The sequence below is a fragment of the Trachurus japonicus genome, chromosome 21, assembly GCF_045865225.1.
Source record: "Trachurus japonicus isolate A0001 chromosome 21, Traja_1.0".
Lineage (NCBI taxonomy): Eukaryota > Metazoa > Chordata > Actinopteri > Carangiformes > Carangidae > Trachurus > Trachurus japonicus.
Genome location: NC_140927.1, coordinates 25,312,244 through 25,332,264, shown reverse-complemented (window position 1 = coordinate 25,332,264; position 20,021 = coordinate 25,312,244). Strand labels below are relative to the sequence as shown.

The 20,021-nt window shown below is 41.8% G+C and overlaps 1 protein-coding gene across 2 annotated transcripts in view; it reads left to right on the top strand.

Moving 5' to 3' along the window:
- The window catches only part of adcy5 (adenylate cyclase 5), an 88,986-nt gene that overhangs the window by 36,008 nt on the left and 32,957 nt on the right, over nt 1-20,021 (top strand). For both annotated transcript variants that reach the window (XM_085764854.1, XM_085764853.1), the window contains exons 2-3: nt 6,021-6,170; nt 7,692-7,813. In XM_085764854.1, coding sequence (XP_085620980.1) covers nt 6,021-6,170; nt 7,692-7,813 — 272 coding nt within the window. The remainder of the gene's footprint in view (nt 1-6,020; nt 6,171-7,691; nt 7,814-20,021) is intronic.

Below are 20,021 nucleotides of genomic sequence, written 5' to 3'. Positions count from 1 at the left end.
TTAATTTCTGTTAAAGGCCTGTCATATAATACTGCATTAGTTTTACGTCGGTGTACCTAATACACTTGCCCCTGAGCACATTATCAATTAGAAATAAGGACTCACTGCGGAACACATGAGGTAGAAATCTGATCATAAAGTAAATGAATCTATAGATGATCAGTGGTGATCAACAGAACACAGGAACTAATGGTTTTCCCTTTACCAAACGTTTACATATCATTTGCATAAACGCGGCTCAGATCTGTACGTGTTGATTTGATTTGATTAGAGAGGTAAATAATAAAGAGCCCGTCGGCTTTGTGCTCGAACTGAAAACAATCAAAGACCCCACATCACCCCACACACACACACACACACACACACACACACACACACACACACACACACACACACACTCCTCGGTTGTTAGGGCTGTTATTTATGGTCAAAGGGAGGCGGCCATTGTGTCGGGTGTCATCTGCATCTCATGATCTCCACTAACGTGTCATATGAGAGAGAGAGAGGCTGACGACTGACTGAAGTTTAACTCTGAAAAGTTTTCAGTTTAAGAACCTTTTATTTTCAGGAAATTAAAAATAAATCAACTTTAAATTTAAATTTGCAATCACAGTGTAAATGTGACATCTCTATTGTATAAATCAGTGGTGTTAACTTGGTGACGTGCAGTTTCTTTGCTCTTTATGTTTTTCATTGTCTGTTGTTGTTATTTAATTTTCTTTCTGATAACTATTTTTTTCTAATTAATTTTTGACCTTTTTTTTTTTTTAGCTATTATCTCTTGTCTGTCATTTCTTGTTTGGAACATATTCAAAACAAAAACATTCCCAAATCAGTCAATGACATAAATATGCAAATGAGTAAATGGTAACATCCCTGTGGGCCTGTAGGTAACAGTCAAAGTGTTGTGTCACATATCCATCATTCTTCTCTCTGTCTCTGTGTTCATCTGACGACTTCTGAGCTGGATTCATGTTGTTGGTTTGTGTTTTGAACCTATTTCTATAAACCCGACTCTCCTGAGTGCGCTCGACGTCTGTGGCTCAGCAGCTTTTGAGAAAAGTATGAAAATGAGTCAACGTGAGGGAAAGTGAGCACAAAAACAATGCTCATGAATCACCCCGGGGGAAATTAACTGAAAACGAGCCTGCTTGATTATGTTCGTTTGAGTTTGAGAGGACGTTGATTTATTTACGGCTGTGTGAGGTGTCAGCAGAGAGAAACATCCACTTTTTTTGGGGGTGGGAGGGGGTCAGTGTTACACTTGGGAGCCTGGTCTTTCCCTGCGTGTTGAGAAAAAAGCCCATACGTTTCCAAATAAGGCCTTGGTGAGCAGTGGCAGTATTAATAGAATAAGACAGATACTGCTACTGCTGCTGCTGCTGCTGCTGCTGCTGCTGCTGCTGGGGAATATTTGTATTGACCTGTTGAAAGACTTTATCTGATGCACGGCGTTTCTATGGCAGTGTGGGGGCGGGATGCTGCAGCTGGCTCGCTCGGCTGTAGGTAGCAGGAGCCCACCTTTAAATGTCAGATTTAGACAGTGTGTGAAGTGTGAGGCAGGAGTGTGTGTGCGTGTGTGTGTTTTAACACGAGAGCTTTTTACTCCACAGCCTCCTGCACCCTGTGGTTTTCCTACAAGGAAACAATTCTCCCCCTGGAGCAAAAAAAAAAAAAACCCAGGAAAAGTATATCCTCCTCTGCTGATTACAAACCTCAAACACGTTTGTTATGCTAATGAGCTCGTCATGGACATGAACACATAATGATGATCCTCGGTTTGTAGTAGTTTCAGCTGTCAAGACGCATTTCACCACAACATCTGCTGCTTTAAAGCCTGTCTTCTTCTTCCTTTAGTGTTTTCTAGGTATGGACATTAATTGTCTGATCTGAGTCTTGTGTGGGTTGGTTGATGAGAACTAGTGCCTTCAAACTCCGCAGGTGAACTTCAAACGGTCTGGTTACATTTAGAAATGACGTCCTCGCGTTGGTCGATCCACTAGAGAAGAATAATGTTTGTGTTGTTGTCATTCAAGTTGTGGTTTGCTTCACACAACACTGTAGGACTGATAGGAAAGAAAGTGTTTCACTGTTCATTACAGGCTTTTGACCTTTCTCAAGTCAAGTCCAGATGTTTACTGCTGTGCCGCGACGACATTCTGAATAATTAAAGTTATTTATTGTTAAACAGTAAAATGTTGATCCTCCAATACGTATGTCACAAGTGTTTGAACAATATTTTAGGGATCAATGCAAGTGTGTGTGTGTGTGTGTGTGTGTGTGTGTTAATATTCAGTTCCTAACATCATCATCAGGATCAGCTCCAAAAATCCCACCCCAGTCAGGCCCAAAAAAAACAAAAATACAGTTGTATTTATCTTTTTACTCCTTTGTTCCTTTCATTTCTCTTAAGGACACTGAACGACCTAGTCTGCACACTCACATACATTTTCCTTGCATTGTCAAATATGAGTTGTGAAAACCGAAAGCCTTTTTTTTGTTGTTGCACAATAACATCTTTAGCAGTGAGATTAAAACATACTGTATGTGCATTAATATTAAACAGTTTGGCCTCTTACACAAGGACATTTCCATGACTCTGACTTAGAGCTGAGAGGATTGTCTGTGATGTCACATGATTACTTCTCGCTGCCTTTATTTTCCTCTAATCTACATATGTTTTATTTGGACTGGCTGTTTAACGCGCTATAACTGAGTTGCACGGCTGAGTCATGGTAATGAAGTTCCTCTGCACAGGTGGAACTGTGATCATACTTTTATATTCACCTATGTACAATAGATTCAAATATATTGCTAATTGATTGTAGAGCATTGACAGGGATGTGAGTTAATTGGATGAGCAGGGTTTCAGTTAGATAAGAGGCAGAAATACCAAAGAGTGACCTTTTCTAAATTCACAACCTTCTCCCTGTCTCACACCTCGCGTCTTTATTTTCCTCGGTCGTGCTTCACTTCCAGACCCGTCTTCCTCCACTCACCGGTTTCCACACACACACACACACGGACCTGCTGAGGAGAGTTTCGGTCGGACTTGATAAAGACGTGCTGTGTTTGTTCAGTTTGTTCCGGCAACAGAGAGGCCCGTGGTGTGAATGTGATTCAGCTGGCTGATTCAGCCCATTAAATAACTCTATGAAAAGAATGAGCTGCTGGCTTGGGCTTCCTGCTGGCTTCCAGTCCCAGGACCCACTGTATGCCTGGCACTGAATGGAAACAATGTCTTTTAGCACCGGTGCGTGGGACCTCTCGCGAGCTGTCAAGTGCCCAAGGTTGTGTTTGATAGGTGGAAACTTGGAGGGCTGTGTCTGTGAAACCTGAGGGAACCGATTTGCTCCGAATGAAACATTAGAGTTTTAGTGATGCACACACATGCAAGTAAGCACCAGCACCAGCACCAGCAGCTCAGCCTCCTTATTATAGCTGCTGTTACTCAGTGCACGCACATGCACACAAGAAAAAAAACTGGTCTCTCAGGACATTGGACAGCGTGTTTACATGAACTGATGTGAGTCAGGACAGTCGCATCATTCCTTTACCTGCAGCAAAGACACAATATGCAGCTTTGCTTTGTGTCTTTATGTGTTGGAGCGCTAACATTTAAAGTGAGAGGACAAACTTTATAGTGAGAGATCAGCTCGTCCTCTCGCTGCAACTGTGTCTTCATTTTACAAAATGATCGAATGTTTAACAGTAGAAACAATTTGGATTTTAAGAGGTGTTTCAGTTGAATTTTAGATGGAATTCTTTTCAATATGAACAAAACTTTTATTTCCTCCTGGAGAAATCGAGCAAAGGAAACTAGGCTCATCTGATCTGCTCCTTCATTTACCAAACCCAGGTTTCTTCTTTTGTTCAAGATACTATTAAAAACCTATTGTATTCCTGTGAACGAAGTGGATTTAAATGCAGTGAAAGAGTTTTCTGAACATCTGAAGATCTTATGAATGGCCAGACAGTGAAATGCATAAAATATTCAGTGTGGTTTGTCGTTTTTTGATGTGTAAAATTCTTAGGTGAATAAGTGAAATATCCTCCGCAGTTCAAATAAAACACCTGAGTTCAGTTTGATGGATCTTGTGTTAAGCTTGTGTTGGACCAGGGTCCTTTATTTTACGCGTGTGAGTGCAACGACAAGTACAAAGCGAAGGTCTTTGGCGTGCAGACTGTCTCCAAGCACACCAGCTATTTTGGTTCACGGAAGACCAAACATTGCAAAGTGCAAGTTGAAGTGGAATATAAATCTGCTGATTGAGTCTATTTTTGGAGAAAGTTTTAACATTCAACACAACATCAGCTGGTGTCCTTCTGTTATTGAACAGATAATGCTATATACATCTCCAAAGATCTCAGACGAGCGCACGTGATGTAACGTGCTTCTGCTGAGGCCAAGCACTCGGTCAGTTTGTTCTGCATCAAAGCAGTGTCACTGATAAGCTCACACTAACACTGTCCGTCTTATCAGAGGAGGCAAACATTCAAGCAGGCAGCGTATGAGCCGTCTCTGGCTCTACTCAGTCCCCTAATGATGGGAGACGCTGTCCTGTCAGGGATTTCTCCTGATGGACGTGTCAAAAGTGAAGTGAAGAGGAGAGGGTTGAGACGCCCTGATCCCTGCACAGACCGGGGGGACGGAGCCACGTGATGAAAACAAAGAGCGCTTTACTCTCAGTCAGAGGGCAAACAGCTGTAGGCCTGGAAAACATACATCAAACACTTTCTCTCTCGCTGCACCTTTGTCAGGCAATTCACTTTTTTCATTCTGCATATTTAAAGCACTGGACATACAGTACTTCCCATATAAGGTTCATTCAGACTCCGCTGACAGTAGACAGGTCGCCATAATAGTCCCGTGTCCCGTGCATATTTTTTTTCTGTAGCTGTAGAGACCTTTAATGTGTTTCCAGAGGTATCAATGCCATCCTCAAACTTCTACTGAGATAAACCTGAGTAGAGTTTGAAATCAGCGATTAATTCTGTAATTAATCAGCAGATTGTTTGTCTATGAAATGTCAGAAAATATCCCAGAACTCAGGCCGACACCTTCAGACATCTTTCTGTTCAATCATATTCATACAATGTGTTAATTAAGTCATTAAATCCAAATTCTGACTGTTATTGCTCTATATGTATGAATATAGAATGACAACATAGATGATGTAGCTGCAGGTTATTGGCTCAGTGAGTGATTCAGCACTGCATTTCCCAGAGTTCACGTCCAAGTTTAATGTACTTCCTGTTGTAGTTTGAGTTTGTGCAGGGAGAAGTGAAGCTATGGTCTGTAGTCATGAACCTTGTTACTGCTGAAATGCAAAATGCTAAACTGGCCTTCGGGTGTCGATTCAAAACTACCTGTGTTTTTTCAGCCCGGCACGAGATTCATCAACACCTGTGTGTTCTGTGTTAGAAATCCCAGAGCTCACTTACCGAAAACCTTCTGCACCTGTTTGGACAAGAACCAAATCCATCCAATGTTTTCAAAGCAAACGCTCTCATCTTGCAGCATTAACACGCAGCAGGAGAAATTTACATGCAGTCACCAACATCCTCTACTCTCTCACGTTAACTGTGTGGTGTATGGGGATGGTATGTAAATCTGTGTGGTTCTGCTTCATGAAAACACACAGTACAACACACTCCATGATGTTGATATTATGTCTGCCACATTTCTGTGTCAGTCAGAGAGCGTGACTCATGAAGCCACCACTGATACTCTCTGTCAATAATCTTTATGCTTATATCACTTTTGGCTTCAGATTCAAGGTTTAACACAGTGTGGAGACTCCCTGCTGTGTTGTTGTATTAACTGAGGAGATTTCAATGAACATTTACTGATTTAATTCCTCATAAAAAAAGAACAGGACATACAATCTCTCTGCATAAATGTGTTTATGTCAAAGAAACGCAAAGAATAGTATTAATAGCATGAGTCTCAAGTGGACGCTACTTTCTTTTGTGCACTCACTGTTTCTCTCTCCTTCTCTCTCTCTATCTTTCCACAGATAGTATCCAACGTGCTGATCTTCTCCTGTACCAACATTGTGGGAGTGTGCACCCATTATCCGGCCGAGGGCTCCCAGAGGCAGGCCTTCCAGGAGACCAGGGAATGCATCCAAGCTCGCCTCCACTCGCAGAGGGAAAACCAGCAGCAGGTGAGGAGGAGAGAGCTCAGGCTGGTGGTGATGGATGCTGAGAGCCAAGGGTGGGAAGGTGTCACTGCAGATTTGATTAAATTAACTTGTCTTTTTCTGGACTGGAATGCCTCACTGTCTTTAATACCGAACGCTCAGCTCCTGCAGTATCTCAGCAGCTGTGAAATGTTTGTTTAGCACAGTGGCACAGAGTCTGTTTGAGATGTAGAGTGGCCTGGGTGACATATTTTCATTGCCATTTTAAGCGAACAAGGGTTTCCTCTGAACAAATCAATCATGCTCACTTATTTACAGATCATTTCAGCACTAGAAAATAGTGCTCCTTGCAGAATAAAAGTATTTTTCAAACTTAAGAGTGTGCCAGAAGAATCCTCTGCAGCACTGGCAATGCTTTATAAGCACATCAGGGGAACTATGCAAGTCTGGTAGCTTTTCAGCTGTTTTGCTAACCCTCCTCTAACCCTCCTCTCGGCCATGTGCATTTGTTTACAACGACGCTGGCGAGAAATCAATCAATAGAGCAGTATACATAACGTTATATATCACATACGGCGTTAAAACGTGTATATTTGTTTAGTTTAATCTGTCATAAACAAGAGCGTTTGTGTAGCGGTGCCGCAGAGGCGAGAGCTGGGACACCGCGGCGGCGACACTGATCTTGTATGTAGCATAGTTAAGCTAAAGATCCTGCATAGTTCCTCTTTAAAGACATATGATAATATAATAAGAATTTCTGGTTACACTTTATAATAAAGACACAATATTAAGCATTAGTTAAGCTTTAAATACTGAATTAATCATTTATAACACATGAATACTTTAATAGTTTATAAACACAATTAAAATGATTTACTCATCATTGATAAGCACTAACTGTATTTATACTAATGATTATTTATGCGTTATAAATGAAGAATTCAGTATTTATTAATGCTTAACTAATGTATAATAGTGTGTACTTATTATAAAGTATTATCGAATTTCTAAGTAAATCTGAATGCATTCACATGTTATTTTCTGGCATATCTTGCATATGTTTGTAAATGCACAAAGTGATGCATTTTCATCACTCTGCCTCCCTCTGTTTAACCTGGATTACAGGTGTGTGACATCTTAGCAAAGCATTGATCACAAACTGTTTCCCTGTGTCCAGTCATTGATAAACGATAAACGTGCTCCTCCTTCACTGATTGAGGGCGTAAGAATCCACCAGTTTATTAAAACCCAGCTCTGATTTAATTGCCACAGTGGAGAGACACAGCTGAGTCATTTTGGTTCATTTTTGTTTTGTTTTCCCTCGATACAACAAAAATTGGACCAAAAAAAAGAAGAAGAAAAAAAAAAGCTCTGTAACCGACAACGTGTGTCTCAACTTATTGAGGCACGTTAGTCACTCTGCCTTCTCCCCTCAGACAGTCGAAGCCTCCACCTCTTAATTCACTTACACTCGTCCACTGACTGAACTTACCCCCACGTCCTCTTCCTCCTCCTCTTCCTCCTCTCTCCCACGCTCTCCTACAGGAACGCCTCCTGCTCTCAGTGCTTCCCCGCCACGTTGCCATGGAGATGAAAGCTGACATAAACGCCAAGCAGGAGGACATGATGTTTCACAAGATCTATATCCAGAAGCACGACAACGTCAGGTAACGTCACCGGGCTGTGTGTCTGGAGAGGAGGAGGGGGGGGGGGGGGTGATGATGTTTGAGTATAAAAGAAAAATACTTCTCTTTAACAAAATAATTTTCAAGTTATGTTGCCTCTCAAAACACAATACACCCACACACTAAGATATGCGCCATCACATGCTTTTCCCATGAGGCACAGTGACTAGTCAATGTAGAATATTTCTCCTTTATGCAACACAACAGTCTTTAAAGCTGCGTTTTGAGATTAATTTGAACGACGTCAAAGAAATCTGAAGTAATCTGAACTCACAACATCCTGACATTTACACAGTGGGTGAAATGAGATTATCTTTTTTTTTTTTTAAGTATATTTTTGGGGGCTTTTTTGCATTTAATGGACAGGAGAGTTGAGAGAGAGACAGGAAATGGGAGGCAGGGGGGCTCGATGCAGGATTCGAACTGGGGCCGCCTGCAGTGAGGTGTGTGTGTGCTTGGGAGTATGACTAGTGGTCTTCAATAATAAGTAAAAAATAATAATCATAGAAATAAATAGACAAAATTACAGAATACACAAAAACTTTATTATGAGCAAAGACAAAGATGATAAAGTTGGTAAGTAAAATAAAAAAATAAAAAAAAACCCTAACCCCTAACCCTTCCGACCCCGAATGCCCCGGGCCGCATGCGACCCAACACCTTTATCCCTATATCTAACTGTGTCTGTAATTTCATCTTCTATTAATATTATTATTATTATTAATAAATGAAATGAGAAATGAGATGATGTTGAGTTTTTAGGAAAGCCAGAGCTCTGAACTCTGCTGTAGGTCAAACAGGAAATTTGGACCTGCTGTAATAATGCGCATCAAAGTCAGTTTAATTCTCCTTATCGGCAACAAACACACTCTCTCAGCTGATTCTGATCTGTTCAGTGACGTTCAGTGACGTCCGTTTCCACGATGAGCGAAACGATCTTATTTGTTGTTGTGTTTTAAAAATTAAAATCTGTTGACTTTTAGATTTAAGTTTGAGATTTTTGGTGCCAAACAGAAATAAAACAGAACTGTAAAATAAACCACGATTTAATCCAGGTTAATCCTGAACGGTACAGCCCACCCACAGACAGGGGCAGAGGAGGAGGAGGAGGAGGAGGGAGAAGTAGTGCAGGCGTTGCCATGACAACTGGCTGCATGGTATTTTCCCAGTTTTTTTTCACCTGTCTCCCACATAGTGTACAGTGTCAGTAATCATTAGAGAGTGTTAGTAATGATATGAAAGTACTGTACACTGAAAACTGAAATAATATGAATATAAAATCTTTTTTTTTAAAACTATATTTATCTAAACCAAAATATTGTGTTCATTTGAAGGGATTTATCTTCATTAGAAATCTTTAAGAACAACTTATAGTATACACATGCTAACATTGAAAACCATGGTCAGGTGTCTGCACAACACCTCATTCTTTCTTTCTCCCAATGTTCAGTTCCATAATAATCAGCATGAATGAATTCAGTTCAGTATTATTTGATAGCAGATTTGATGCTTTCAGAAAACTGAAACTCTTCACATTCACAGTGCGGTAGCTACGACCCTGAGTCTGGTTCTGTTGGGGAGTCGCCAAGTGCTTCTCTTTGTCGTAGCTTCTCTCTCCTCCTGATATTGTCAGGCTGTGGCCTCATCCCTGGAAGAAGAGCTTCTAGATGATGTGAGCTGTGATTTACAAACTGTACTTACTAACACTTAACTAATGCACTGAACTGAATGGACATAATTGGCTCTGATGGAGAAGTGTTCATGTTATTTCCCTGTTTCACTCCTGATCATCGATTTAGGGAAGAAACATAAACATTGTACAAGCTCCTGTCACTGTGTGTAGTAGTGTTGCTCCAGCAGCAGTGTCCACACATAAAGCTTTATTTACAGTCTCAGAAAACACTTATCCTTTTTGACCTGTCTTTGCATATCTAGCTGAAGACGGTGTGCGACATCCTTCTTCTCTGAGCGCTCTGATGGTCCAACATAGTTTGTAATGGACTGGATGAATGGACACCTCAGTAGCTGCTTGCTGTTTCCTCTTGCTTTTGATGTGGACGTCTGGAATTAGCATCATGTGATGATAGGTGGTGTAGAGAGAGAGATAATGACACTGACTCTGTTTAAAGATGAGATGGTCTTTGGTGTCTGATGTGAATGGCCCCTTTGATCTCTCTCTCTCTCTCTCTCTGGTCGTTGATGATGACCTTCTCGTCTTCATCCTTCACATTCACAGTCTCTAGTCTCTCGTCCAGGGTCGTTACAGTTTCAGTGACGCAGAGTTGTTGTGTTATCTTAATTGAGCGAGCGCGCTGTTGTGGCTTTGCTGCGTGCGGTGAGTGTGTAACCCCCACAGGAGAGATGCAGCTGGAGAAAAGTGTGGTTAGGATTTGCACCACCTTGTGGTGGAGGAGGAGACTGCATCAAGGTGATGCTGATGAACTGGCAGTGTGTGTGTGTGTGTGTGTGTGTGTAGGGTGCAGAGTGAGAGTTTCAATGGCCTGTAGCTGTCATAGTCAGGTGGCAGCCAAAACCTCCATACACAATAGGTGCTATTGAAGCCCTTTATCACTTTGATGTGTCCTGTTTTAATCCTCGGGGGGTTACAGCATCAGGTCACGTACTTGCAGCCGTCGAACACAAAGGTCTTTTCATTTCTATTAAGATGATTTTTTATCAGGAATTACTCTTTTTATTTCTCTAAGTTTAAGAGTTCAGTACGAGTGGGATGGAGGTTCGTTTTGTGTGTGTGTTTTTTGAGTGGGTGATGGTGAGAAATTAGGAAGGATCTGGGACATGTGATATAAGTTAATGTCACTGAAACCAATGTGCACAGAGCCACATGAGAACATATGAATGAGTGTGCACAACACACACACACACACACACACACACACACACACACACACACACACACACACACACACACACACACAAAACAGGCGTTCAGCTGTTGCAACAATGCAGTTGTGTTGTCTGCAATCAAGAGGCAAATGCCAAGAATGTCATGTTGGTTGCAGCTGCAACTAATCCCCAACACAACTTGCCCTTTACAGAACTAAAAGAAAATGTTACAGCAAACAAAAAGTGAGAAAAGAAAAAGGAGGACTTGTAGTTTGTTCCACTGGAGCTTCACTGGAGTTGTAACATCTGCTCTGCTTGGCTAGTTTCTGCTCCGTGGTCATGAGTGTGTGGTTAATGGCGAGCTAACCAGGTGTGACGAGGCCTGTCGGGGAGCGAGCAGTGGCTTTTGGTAATTGGGGCTCTGCTGAGAGTCCGAGTAACAACAGGAAGAGAAGTGACAGCTCCCACTGCTCCGACTGGAGAGTGAGAGGGAAAACAGAGGAAGGTGGAGCGATGAGGAGCTGGAGCTCGTTGCTGGACATGTATGGAGTCTGTATGTTTCTGTTCATCCGTCTGATAATTGAGTTATTGAATTAATTGAGTCCTGAGCATTTAAAAACAGGAAGTAGAGTGGTTCGAGGAACTGTAATGATCATTATCATTTAAAGGGATACTTCACCCAAAATCAATAATTCACCAATTTTCTACTAACCATCATACCAATGAAGGGTTCGGAGAACTTTCAGATTCATCAAAACACTTTTGTAGTTCCAGGGGGGGTCCGGCTGGCAACGGATTTACATATAATGGCGGTGGATAGAGCTCACTTTTGAATCGTCCAAAACACACACTATGAAACATCCAGATACCTCCATACTGCTCGTCTGTACTGACCCAAGTGTCCTGAAGCCGCTACATGAAAAACTTGTTTGGAAAAAATGAATTTGTTGGGAAAAACTTAATTTGATCTCTGTTTTTAACCTTGTTGTAGCAGTAGCTCCCAGTGGCTGTGCGAGATTCGCTGCGAGATGTTCTACCGTGTTTACATCAAACATCCAACGGTTTACAACGACGAACGAACATCTCGCAGCAAATCTCACGCATGCGAACAAACATGAACGGAGCCACTGGGAGCTGCTACTACAACAAGGCTAAAAACAGAGATCCAATTATTTTTTTCTGAGCAACTTTTTAATGTGGCAGCTTCAGGACAGGACACCGCCGCCATTATATGAAAATCTGTTGCCAGCCGGACCCCCCCTGGAACTCCAAAAGTGTTTTCATAACTCAGAAAGTTCTCCAAACCCTTCCTTGGCATGGCGGTGAGTAGACAATTGGTGAATTATTGATTTTGGGTGAAGTATCCCTTTAAACTACAGTATAGTTAAGGTCACTCCTGCACATACATGGAGCTACAGTAGATATTCTCCAAACAGACTCCAAGTGAAGTATGAATGAAAACAGCTCATATCCATGGTGTGAGAGTAAAACTGAGGCTTCACAGACCTGTTAGCACAGCTGACACCGAGTCCTTTCAAGGCCTCATAATTAAATGTGCAATGAATATTAATCTCACTCTGAGATCTCACTTATTTTCCTCAGCTTTTTTTTTCAGGACCGTGTGAGGTTAACTCACAAGAGCAGGGACGTTTCTGCTTTAAAAAGCTGTGGAGTCATAAAGTCAAGTTGTCCTCAAGGAGTCGAGTCTTTCAGGGGGAATTAAGTCTTACTCAAGTGTCAAACCTTAATTTGGCTGATTTTAAGTCTCCGGTCCACAGCTCTGCTGCACTCGACATCTGTGTGCAGTGCACTCTCCCCGGGCATCAGCAGCAACAATGCATGTAGGGAAAAAAAGGCATCAGTGTAGATTTCTTAATATTCCTGATTCTGAATGAATATTTATACACATTTTCATTCCCTGCTACCTCGCTGACTTGGTACTTGTTTAAAGTCGCGTTACCCAACAAGAGCATTTTTTTTTTATTTTGTTTTATTTTATTTCTTTGCTCACCTTGCCCTGAGACTGTGGCAGCTCACTTCCATTTGTCCTCTGGAGTAAAGTCGTGTCCTGTGGCCAAAATGTGAGCTGACTAAGGTATTATGCAAGAGGGAGCTTTGGGGCGGATGTTTTGATGCTGCCGGGGCCGCCCTGCGAGTGTTCAAGAAATATTCTTAAAAAGAACACGCCGTGTCTGTGGCTTTTTTGTTGTTGCTTGCTGTTATGTAGGGCAGCAGCACCCTGCAGAGAGAGACATGGAAAGAACATTGCATAAATTAGAGGGACTGAACTTACCTTTGTTCTCCATGTTCTAATTGAAGTAGGGACAAGAACTGACACTGTCCAGCAAACACACACATGGTTTTAGTGTGTGTAATGCAGTTAACCCATGTGCGTGTGTGTGTGTGTTACATAAGGCCTTTCTGCTGATGAGGTTGGAGCCGGGCCTGAGAATCTGTCCTTGGTGAGCAGACGGCAACAACGCATGCAGGACACACATACACACAAACACACACACACACAGACGACTTAGGAATCAGCTGACGCTCCAGCCGCCTTTATACACAAGTTTAGCAAAGTCTGGTTATCTAACGTGGGTTAAATGTTCCTTTTTATAGCGGCAAAGTGTGATCTGTCACCTGTTATTAGCAGATGAAATGAAACTCGACTTGACGTCCAGATACAAACTGTACGATGGCACAGAGTGAATACACACTTTGTGTTTTGTTTGTGGCAGTGAGCAGAGAACGAGCTCATTAGGTGGCTGCGACGAGGTTGGCCAAGAAACTGAAAGAGATGGAGAGACCAAGGTGAGAGAGAAAGAAAAGGGGGCAGGAAATGAAGACAGTTGTGGAAAGGATGATGGATAGACGGTGTTGAATGTCATGATGACGTTGGAGACAAAGGAAGAAAAGCAGAGAAAAAAAGTCTGAGCCAAGCAGCGATTAAAAGGACGGAAGAGACTTTGTGTGTGTGTGTGTGTGTGTGTGTTTTCCTGGCTGAGGTTAGCGAGCCACCAGCAGAGCTGTGGAGCTGAGCAGCTGGGGGCAGATAAAAGGCAGCTGGCCAGTGGCAGCGTTAGTGCCAGACGAGAGGGGGGATCACAGGGTCAGGCCGTGCCAGCGCCGCACAGCTTTGGTTCAGCTGAGATTTGACCCAGAACAGATTTTGCAGCAGTGACTCTGCGCAAATGTTTATGGCATGTTTTTAGCTGATTTTTAAGTTAAAAAAAAAACAACCTTTTGCTGAGTTATATTTTATTGAATTGGATCTAAAGATTCAACATTCACATAGATTGTCCCATACAATAATACAAAATCATTGCAGTGAAATGATGCGTGCATATACTCCAGTGACTGTGCAAAAAAAAAAACATGACAAGATAACAACATTAATCTGACTGAAAGAAAACTTACTGATATACTCTAAGTACACACACTTACTGTAACAACGAGAAATGGACAGTAGTTGCATCATGTGCTGACACACTCCCATCTCATAATAAACTTTGGATGTACTGTATTCAGTCCAACTTCCTACAACAGGAAGTGAAAATCCAGACACAAACTGACATGATAATAATAAGAAGTACATGTGTGGGTAGATCTCCAACACGCTGCAGCGGGAAATGATGACAGATCTTATTAAAGAGTAAGAGGTGAAACATCCTTAATAAAAAAGAGATATTTTCTTAACTGACCAAACAAGTAAAGCATTTTACAAGCTGTATAGTGTAAAAACTGACTTTCCAGTTTTGTTGCACCACATGCTGCAGGGCCACCAACTCACCTCGCTTTTGGCACCAGGCACTTGTTTTTCTGTTCTGCAGATAGTGGCTCCTCGGTGTGGCATCATTACTGCACTGAGTTCATGCAAATCTTCAAATGTGAAACACATGGAAGCTATCGGATGGAAATAGACCAAATAGAGAAGTATCTATCTACACCTCCTTAACAGGGTTTGCTGTGATTTTGCAGGTTTCTACGTATACAGCAGCACAGTAACTAATGGAAATGTAACAGGCTGCACTGAGCCCTGTGTAGTCATTTGGCTGTTTTAGAAAATGACAGATTTATTCAGTCTCACACAATTATGATGCTGGGAAACTCGCCAATGATGCCAAAAGTGTCACATACCAGTCCAGAACCTTTGGAAAATTAATGGAAAACCAAAGAAGTAGAGCCCATTAGAGTCACTGGTTGGGCCATGCCATAATTATAGTTTCATTTTGTCCAAACATTTTTAAGGACAGCTCTGTTTTAATATCTATTTGCTGCTGCGTTTGTCTTTGTCACATCTTTTCACTCGAAAAACCATCAGCATCCAAAATCCTGGAAGCGTTTGTTTCTCCGGCCTCTGGGTCCTCGGTTGCAGTTGAATTCATCACTGAAGGCTCTCTTTGTCCTGAAACCTAAAATATAAACTGATCTGAGACCAAACACAGAGTCACATATTTATCTCTAAGGCATTCATCTTATTCTTGAAACCTACTGTGTGTGGTTACTGTATCATTTGAAACACTTTCATGTCTGTGGTGCTATCAATTCTCATTTAAAGATGGACAAAAATTACATGAAAGCAGCTTTAACCCTCGTGTTGCAGTTTTATTTTTTCATCGGATGCAAAATTTAAAAGAAAAAAAACAAAAACAAACTCTTGACGTCTTCTCTTGCAAACATACAGGTTCTTCCAGTTCAGGATCTCTTCTGCAGTCACTGTCGCTTAAAAAAAGCAAAAATCCTCGGGATTTAACAAGTGACTCATCACCACCGTAACTAATAAATGGGACTTATAAAGACCCCAGGTATTTTATGTATGTATATCCTCTTTCTGTGCTGTCGCCTCTGATGTGGGAAGTGGCGCTGCGGTTGCACCATGTGGAGGCATCGATAATCCATCAGAAAATCTCAGCATCATGTATCGGACTAAAAATAGACTCTGAGACAGAATCGGATCATCTAGTCTTTTCTAACGCTGTAAATAGATGCATTTAAATATTTTAATCTTCTTCTGTGGAAAGGGTTTGTGATGCGAGTTTGGTTTTAGAGTTTATTTTAGCTCAACAAAGTCCAAAGACTTTACACCAGCAGATTTGGGGTTTGATTCCCACATGAAACATGTTTAAATATGCAGGAGTGTAATCATGAGCTTTAACCATAATCAAGTGATTTTAGTGCCTAAACCTAATGAAGCCATGACCATTGTTTTAGTAGCCATGGCAATGATCGCTACACCAGTACAGTCTCACAGTATTTTTTTGCCTCGAGGTTGATTTTGATGATGTAGGAAAATTTAATTTACCTTTATCCCATAAATAAAAAGTCTTCTAACTGCATTAAACAGTGTTGATGTCTAAGTAACACAGTAATGCTCAGTACAGTTAGTTTCATTTCTTATTGGGAAAGAAAGGCATTTTGTAGATGTATGTGTTAAAATGAGTGGATGAAAGCACTCTTCACTTGGCTACCTTCACCATCATCATCACTACTTCTGCCCAGATGAGCGGTGGACCTGTTTCTGAGCTTGAACCCACCAAACCACAAGTGTCTGGTTTCACTCGACCTCCCATGCAACACTTCACAGAAAACAATCAATTATTCCCAGAAACGAGTGCCCCAGAGTGGGGACTCTTAATCCTCTTCAAATTGAGTAAATTTAGGAATCTTGAAGCCCAAGTTCATTAGGACTCGTCGCTGCTCTTGACATGTGGGCAGCCAAGGGAGGAAAAAAAAAAACTCTGTGAAGCCGGTAACAGCCTAAAATAAGTCGGAGTGTAGCTCAGTTTTATCATGCGTATAGTCCTGCCCACACATACTGTACAAACACCCCCTGTTCTTGGCTGTGGAGCAGCAGGCACCTACCCTGTGAGCTTCATGTGAGCTTGTTTGGTCTCAAACCTTTTGTTTATTCATCGTTTTCTCCTCCTCCTCTTCTTTTTCTTCTTCTTCCCGGGGGTCTTGTCTCAGCCGCTGAGACTTAGATTCAAGATTCAAGGTTTAATCATTCATTACCACACAAGAGAGCAACAGAATTAACATACAAACGTCTCACAAACTCAATAAACCATCAACCTGTAATCTTATGAGATATTAAAAGTGGCATGTGCATGTTTTTGGTGACCGCCCTAATAAGATAATTGGTCAAACCAATGGATGGATAGTCAGGAAACTGTTGCAACATCCTGCTTCACAAACACAAATAGCAACAACGCTGCTCGGTCCTGTGTTGCTGGATAAAGGTGCAGTCTGATTAAATAATGTTTTCTGTGATGAAGTTACGTCGGTAAACGTTTCACTGGGCTGGTGCCATCATCTGGTTTCCACCTGTGAGAGGTTGGGCCGGTTTCCAGAGGTTTTTTTTTTTTAGTCGGTGGAGCTGTGGAAGTAAAAGTGCTTTGTTCTGGCAAACAAAGAGGAATCAGTTATTGTCGCTTGGCCCACTCATCAACAGCCACCAATTAAGCCAGGCCACTTTTAAAAACCCTTGACACTTGATTGCTGCAGTTTGTGTCAAAAAGTCTGACTCATACCTCAGCGCTCGGAAACACAGTAGCGACACATGTTTTTATAGATTGAATGTGAGTCACGCCGTCGGAGCCGTTGCTGGTAACTATGGATGTTTACTACTGTACTACTGTATGTAAGAGCTGCAGTGGTGTGAATAATCTGCAAAGAGAGAGAGAGAGAGAGAGAGTGTGTACGGTCAGATTATGATAACGTGTGTATGATTGGACGAGTCAGCTGACACGGATCAGCTGATGGCCTGTTTTCGCCTCAACTAACACAGTTCTCCATTGACATAATGCAAGAGGTTCTCACTTTTAATGCCAGTTTTCCCACCTCTTTAGTCATAACCTGTTGGATGGAAGCGCTGCAATAAAGCTAATGTGGCTAACAGTGAATAATGATGCTGTCTTTGCTGTTTGGGGCTTGCACAAACTGGTAGAAGAAACCTATTTGTATCTATATAGCATTAAAACTTCCCTTTTTTGATACAATGAGTCAATCCAGTTTGTCCACTGTTTTTCTGCACATTGTGGTCTCACCCAAGCGGATACAGTCTTTACAAATGGATGCACAGTACGAACTTTACGCAACGGAATCTGCTCCACTCCCAATGCAATGAAATCAAACACACAGTAGCTATTTTTCAGTTGTCAGTCAGATGAGTTGCACTGTCATGGTTGTTTATATGTGATACGCTGCAGTAGGCGACGTACTGTATGACAGCAACTGTGACATAAACTAAACTATTCCAAGAAACCGGAAATATGGATTAACAAGAGTTCAGCTGTGGGCTTTGTTTGAAGCTCAGAGTTTTTTTAATTTTATTTTAATTTTAATTTTTAGCTCATGTTTGTTTCCATTTTGGAAAATTAGATATACTGAATTAGCTATTTTAAGTCTGTTTTAAGTTTGTTATGTATGACTGGATATGGTGGAGGTTTATTTGTGGGTTGTGTTTTCATGTCCGTGTCTGTGTGTTAAGGTTTAATTGAATCACGACCCAGATTTTTGACAGAAAAATTTACACTTTTTTTGTTTTTTTTGCAACAAAGTGTGAGTTTCGGACTTTGATACTTGGTTACATGTGATTATATTTGGTTTGGAGGTCAGTGAGAGTGTTTTTAATGGGGGTGGAGACCCCTGAGTTCGACAGTATAAACAGAGTTCATCCTCCGCCGTTATAATTTTCCTTGTCAAGCTCATACTGATGACTGATGAGGTCAGTAGTTAGAAGCCAGTAGAGTAAATGAGATGAAGTTTGAAGGTGGATTTTCTTTCATGGGATATTTCATGTTCATTTGATGACAGGGGATCCCACAAGGAGTCGAGCCTGTGAGTTATTGTCAGGGAGAGTTGCTGCAGGGAGATTCACTTCTACGCAGAGGACAGAGGGCACGGTCTTCCCTTCTGAGTTATGAGATGTATGAAGCTCATCACATGTTTCAGCCTGAGAGGAAATCAGCGAGCGGAGAATAAATATGCTTATTATTGAAGAAAGCAAATGTGAACCGCGAGACGGGACGAAGTTACGATGCCACACAAAACAACTCGGGCCATTCATGACGAGCTCGCTTGTGGGTTTTATCTGTGAGTGTTCTTGTGGCCGACCCGACTGTCTCCTACAGCTGCTGCTCAGACTATTACTGTCTCTGCCCGCCGGCCGGGCCCCTGCTCCTTGTTTCTGTCTGAGAGAGATGGATTCAGCCCGCTGAGACCCACAACAGGACATTTGCTGTATCAGTTTACCTCGTTCTCACAGACGTCTCACTTTCTCTCTCCGTCACACACTCACTCATAATCCCTCCATGCCATTTTGTCAGGTCAAGAACTCATTAGCACAAACGCTACATCAAGTACTTGTTAACATTTAGTTGTGACTCTAAAAAGCTGTTTCGCAGTCACAAACCTGTCGCCTCCATCAGTGGCTTCAGGTACATCTTGACCACAGTCATTCAGTCACCCACCTGGCAATTTACTGCATTAAAACTCACTGAAGATTCATAAGAGCTTTTCTGGGTGTATGTGTCAGAAGGAGAAACCAGGACTTTCTTTTTCTGGTGCGTCACATCAGACAGAAAGAAGATGGAGAAGTGATGGTTCAGTCCACCCACTCCATTGGTATCAATATCAAGGTTTAAAGAGGAAATATGCAAGGCTGGTCACTTTTCCTCTGTTTTGCTAACCCTCCGCCTGGCCATATGCATTTGTTTACAACGAAGCCGGCGAAAAATCAATACATGGAGCGGTAGATAACATAAACAATGTTACGACGTGTGTATTTGTGTAGTTTTAACCGTCATAATCAAAAGATTGTGGGTTACGGAGCATGTTTGTGTCGCGGTCTGCAGAAACGAGAGCTGGGACACCGGGGCGGCGACCAAGTACTGATGTTGCAAGTTTGGTTTTCAGCCATGAGACGCCAGGTGAAGGCAGAGAGCCTCCATTCTCCCTGTAACAAGTCACAAGTCATGTAGGCCTACACTATAGTTATAGTTGTCACAATTACTCCAGAGCTTTTAAATGTAGCATAGCCACGGGAAAATCCTGCTTAGTTCCTCTTTAAACACAGTTTGCAGTGAGCTGCTGCTGCTGCTGCTGCTGAGTCTTGACTAACAAAGTTTAAAATCAAGGTCTGACTGAAAAGTTTAGAAAGAGTAAGTTAAACTTCAAATTCCTCTAGATAGTTGTGCATCTAAGCAGCAAGTGGATCCAACACCACAGCTCCCAGTGCAGCAAGTTCAAACTCAGTTTCACAGTATGAGCCGTGGGCAGAGTTTATTCAGCAGTGAGAAATTTGAATAAAGGTCAATACAAAACAAAGTGGATGGATTCTTTATTTATT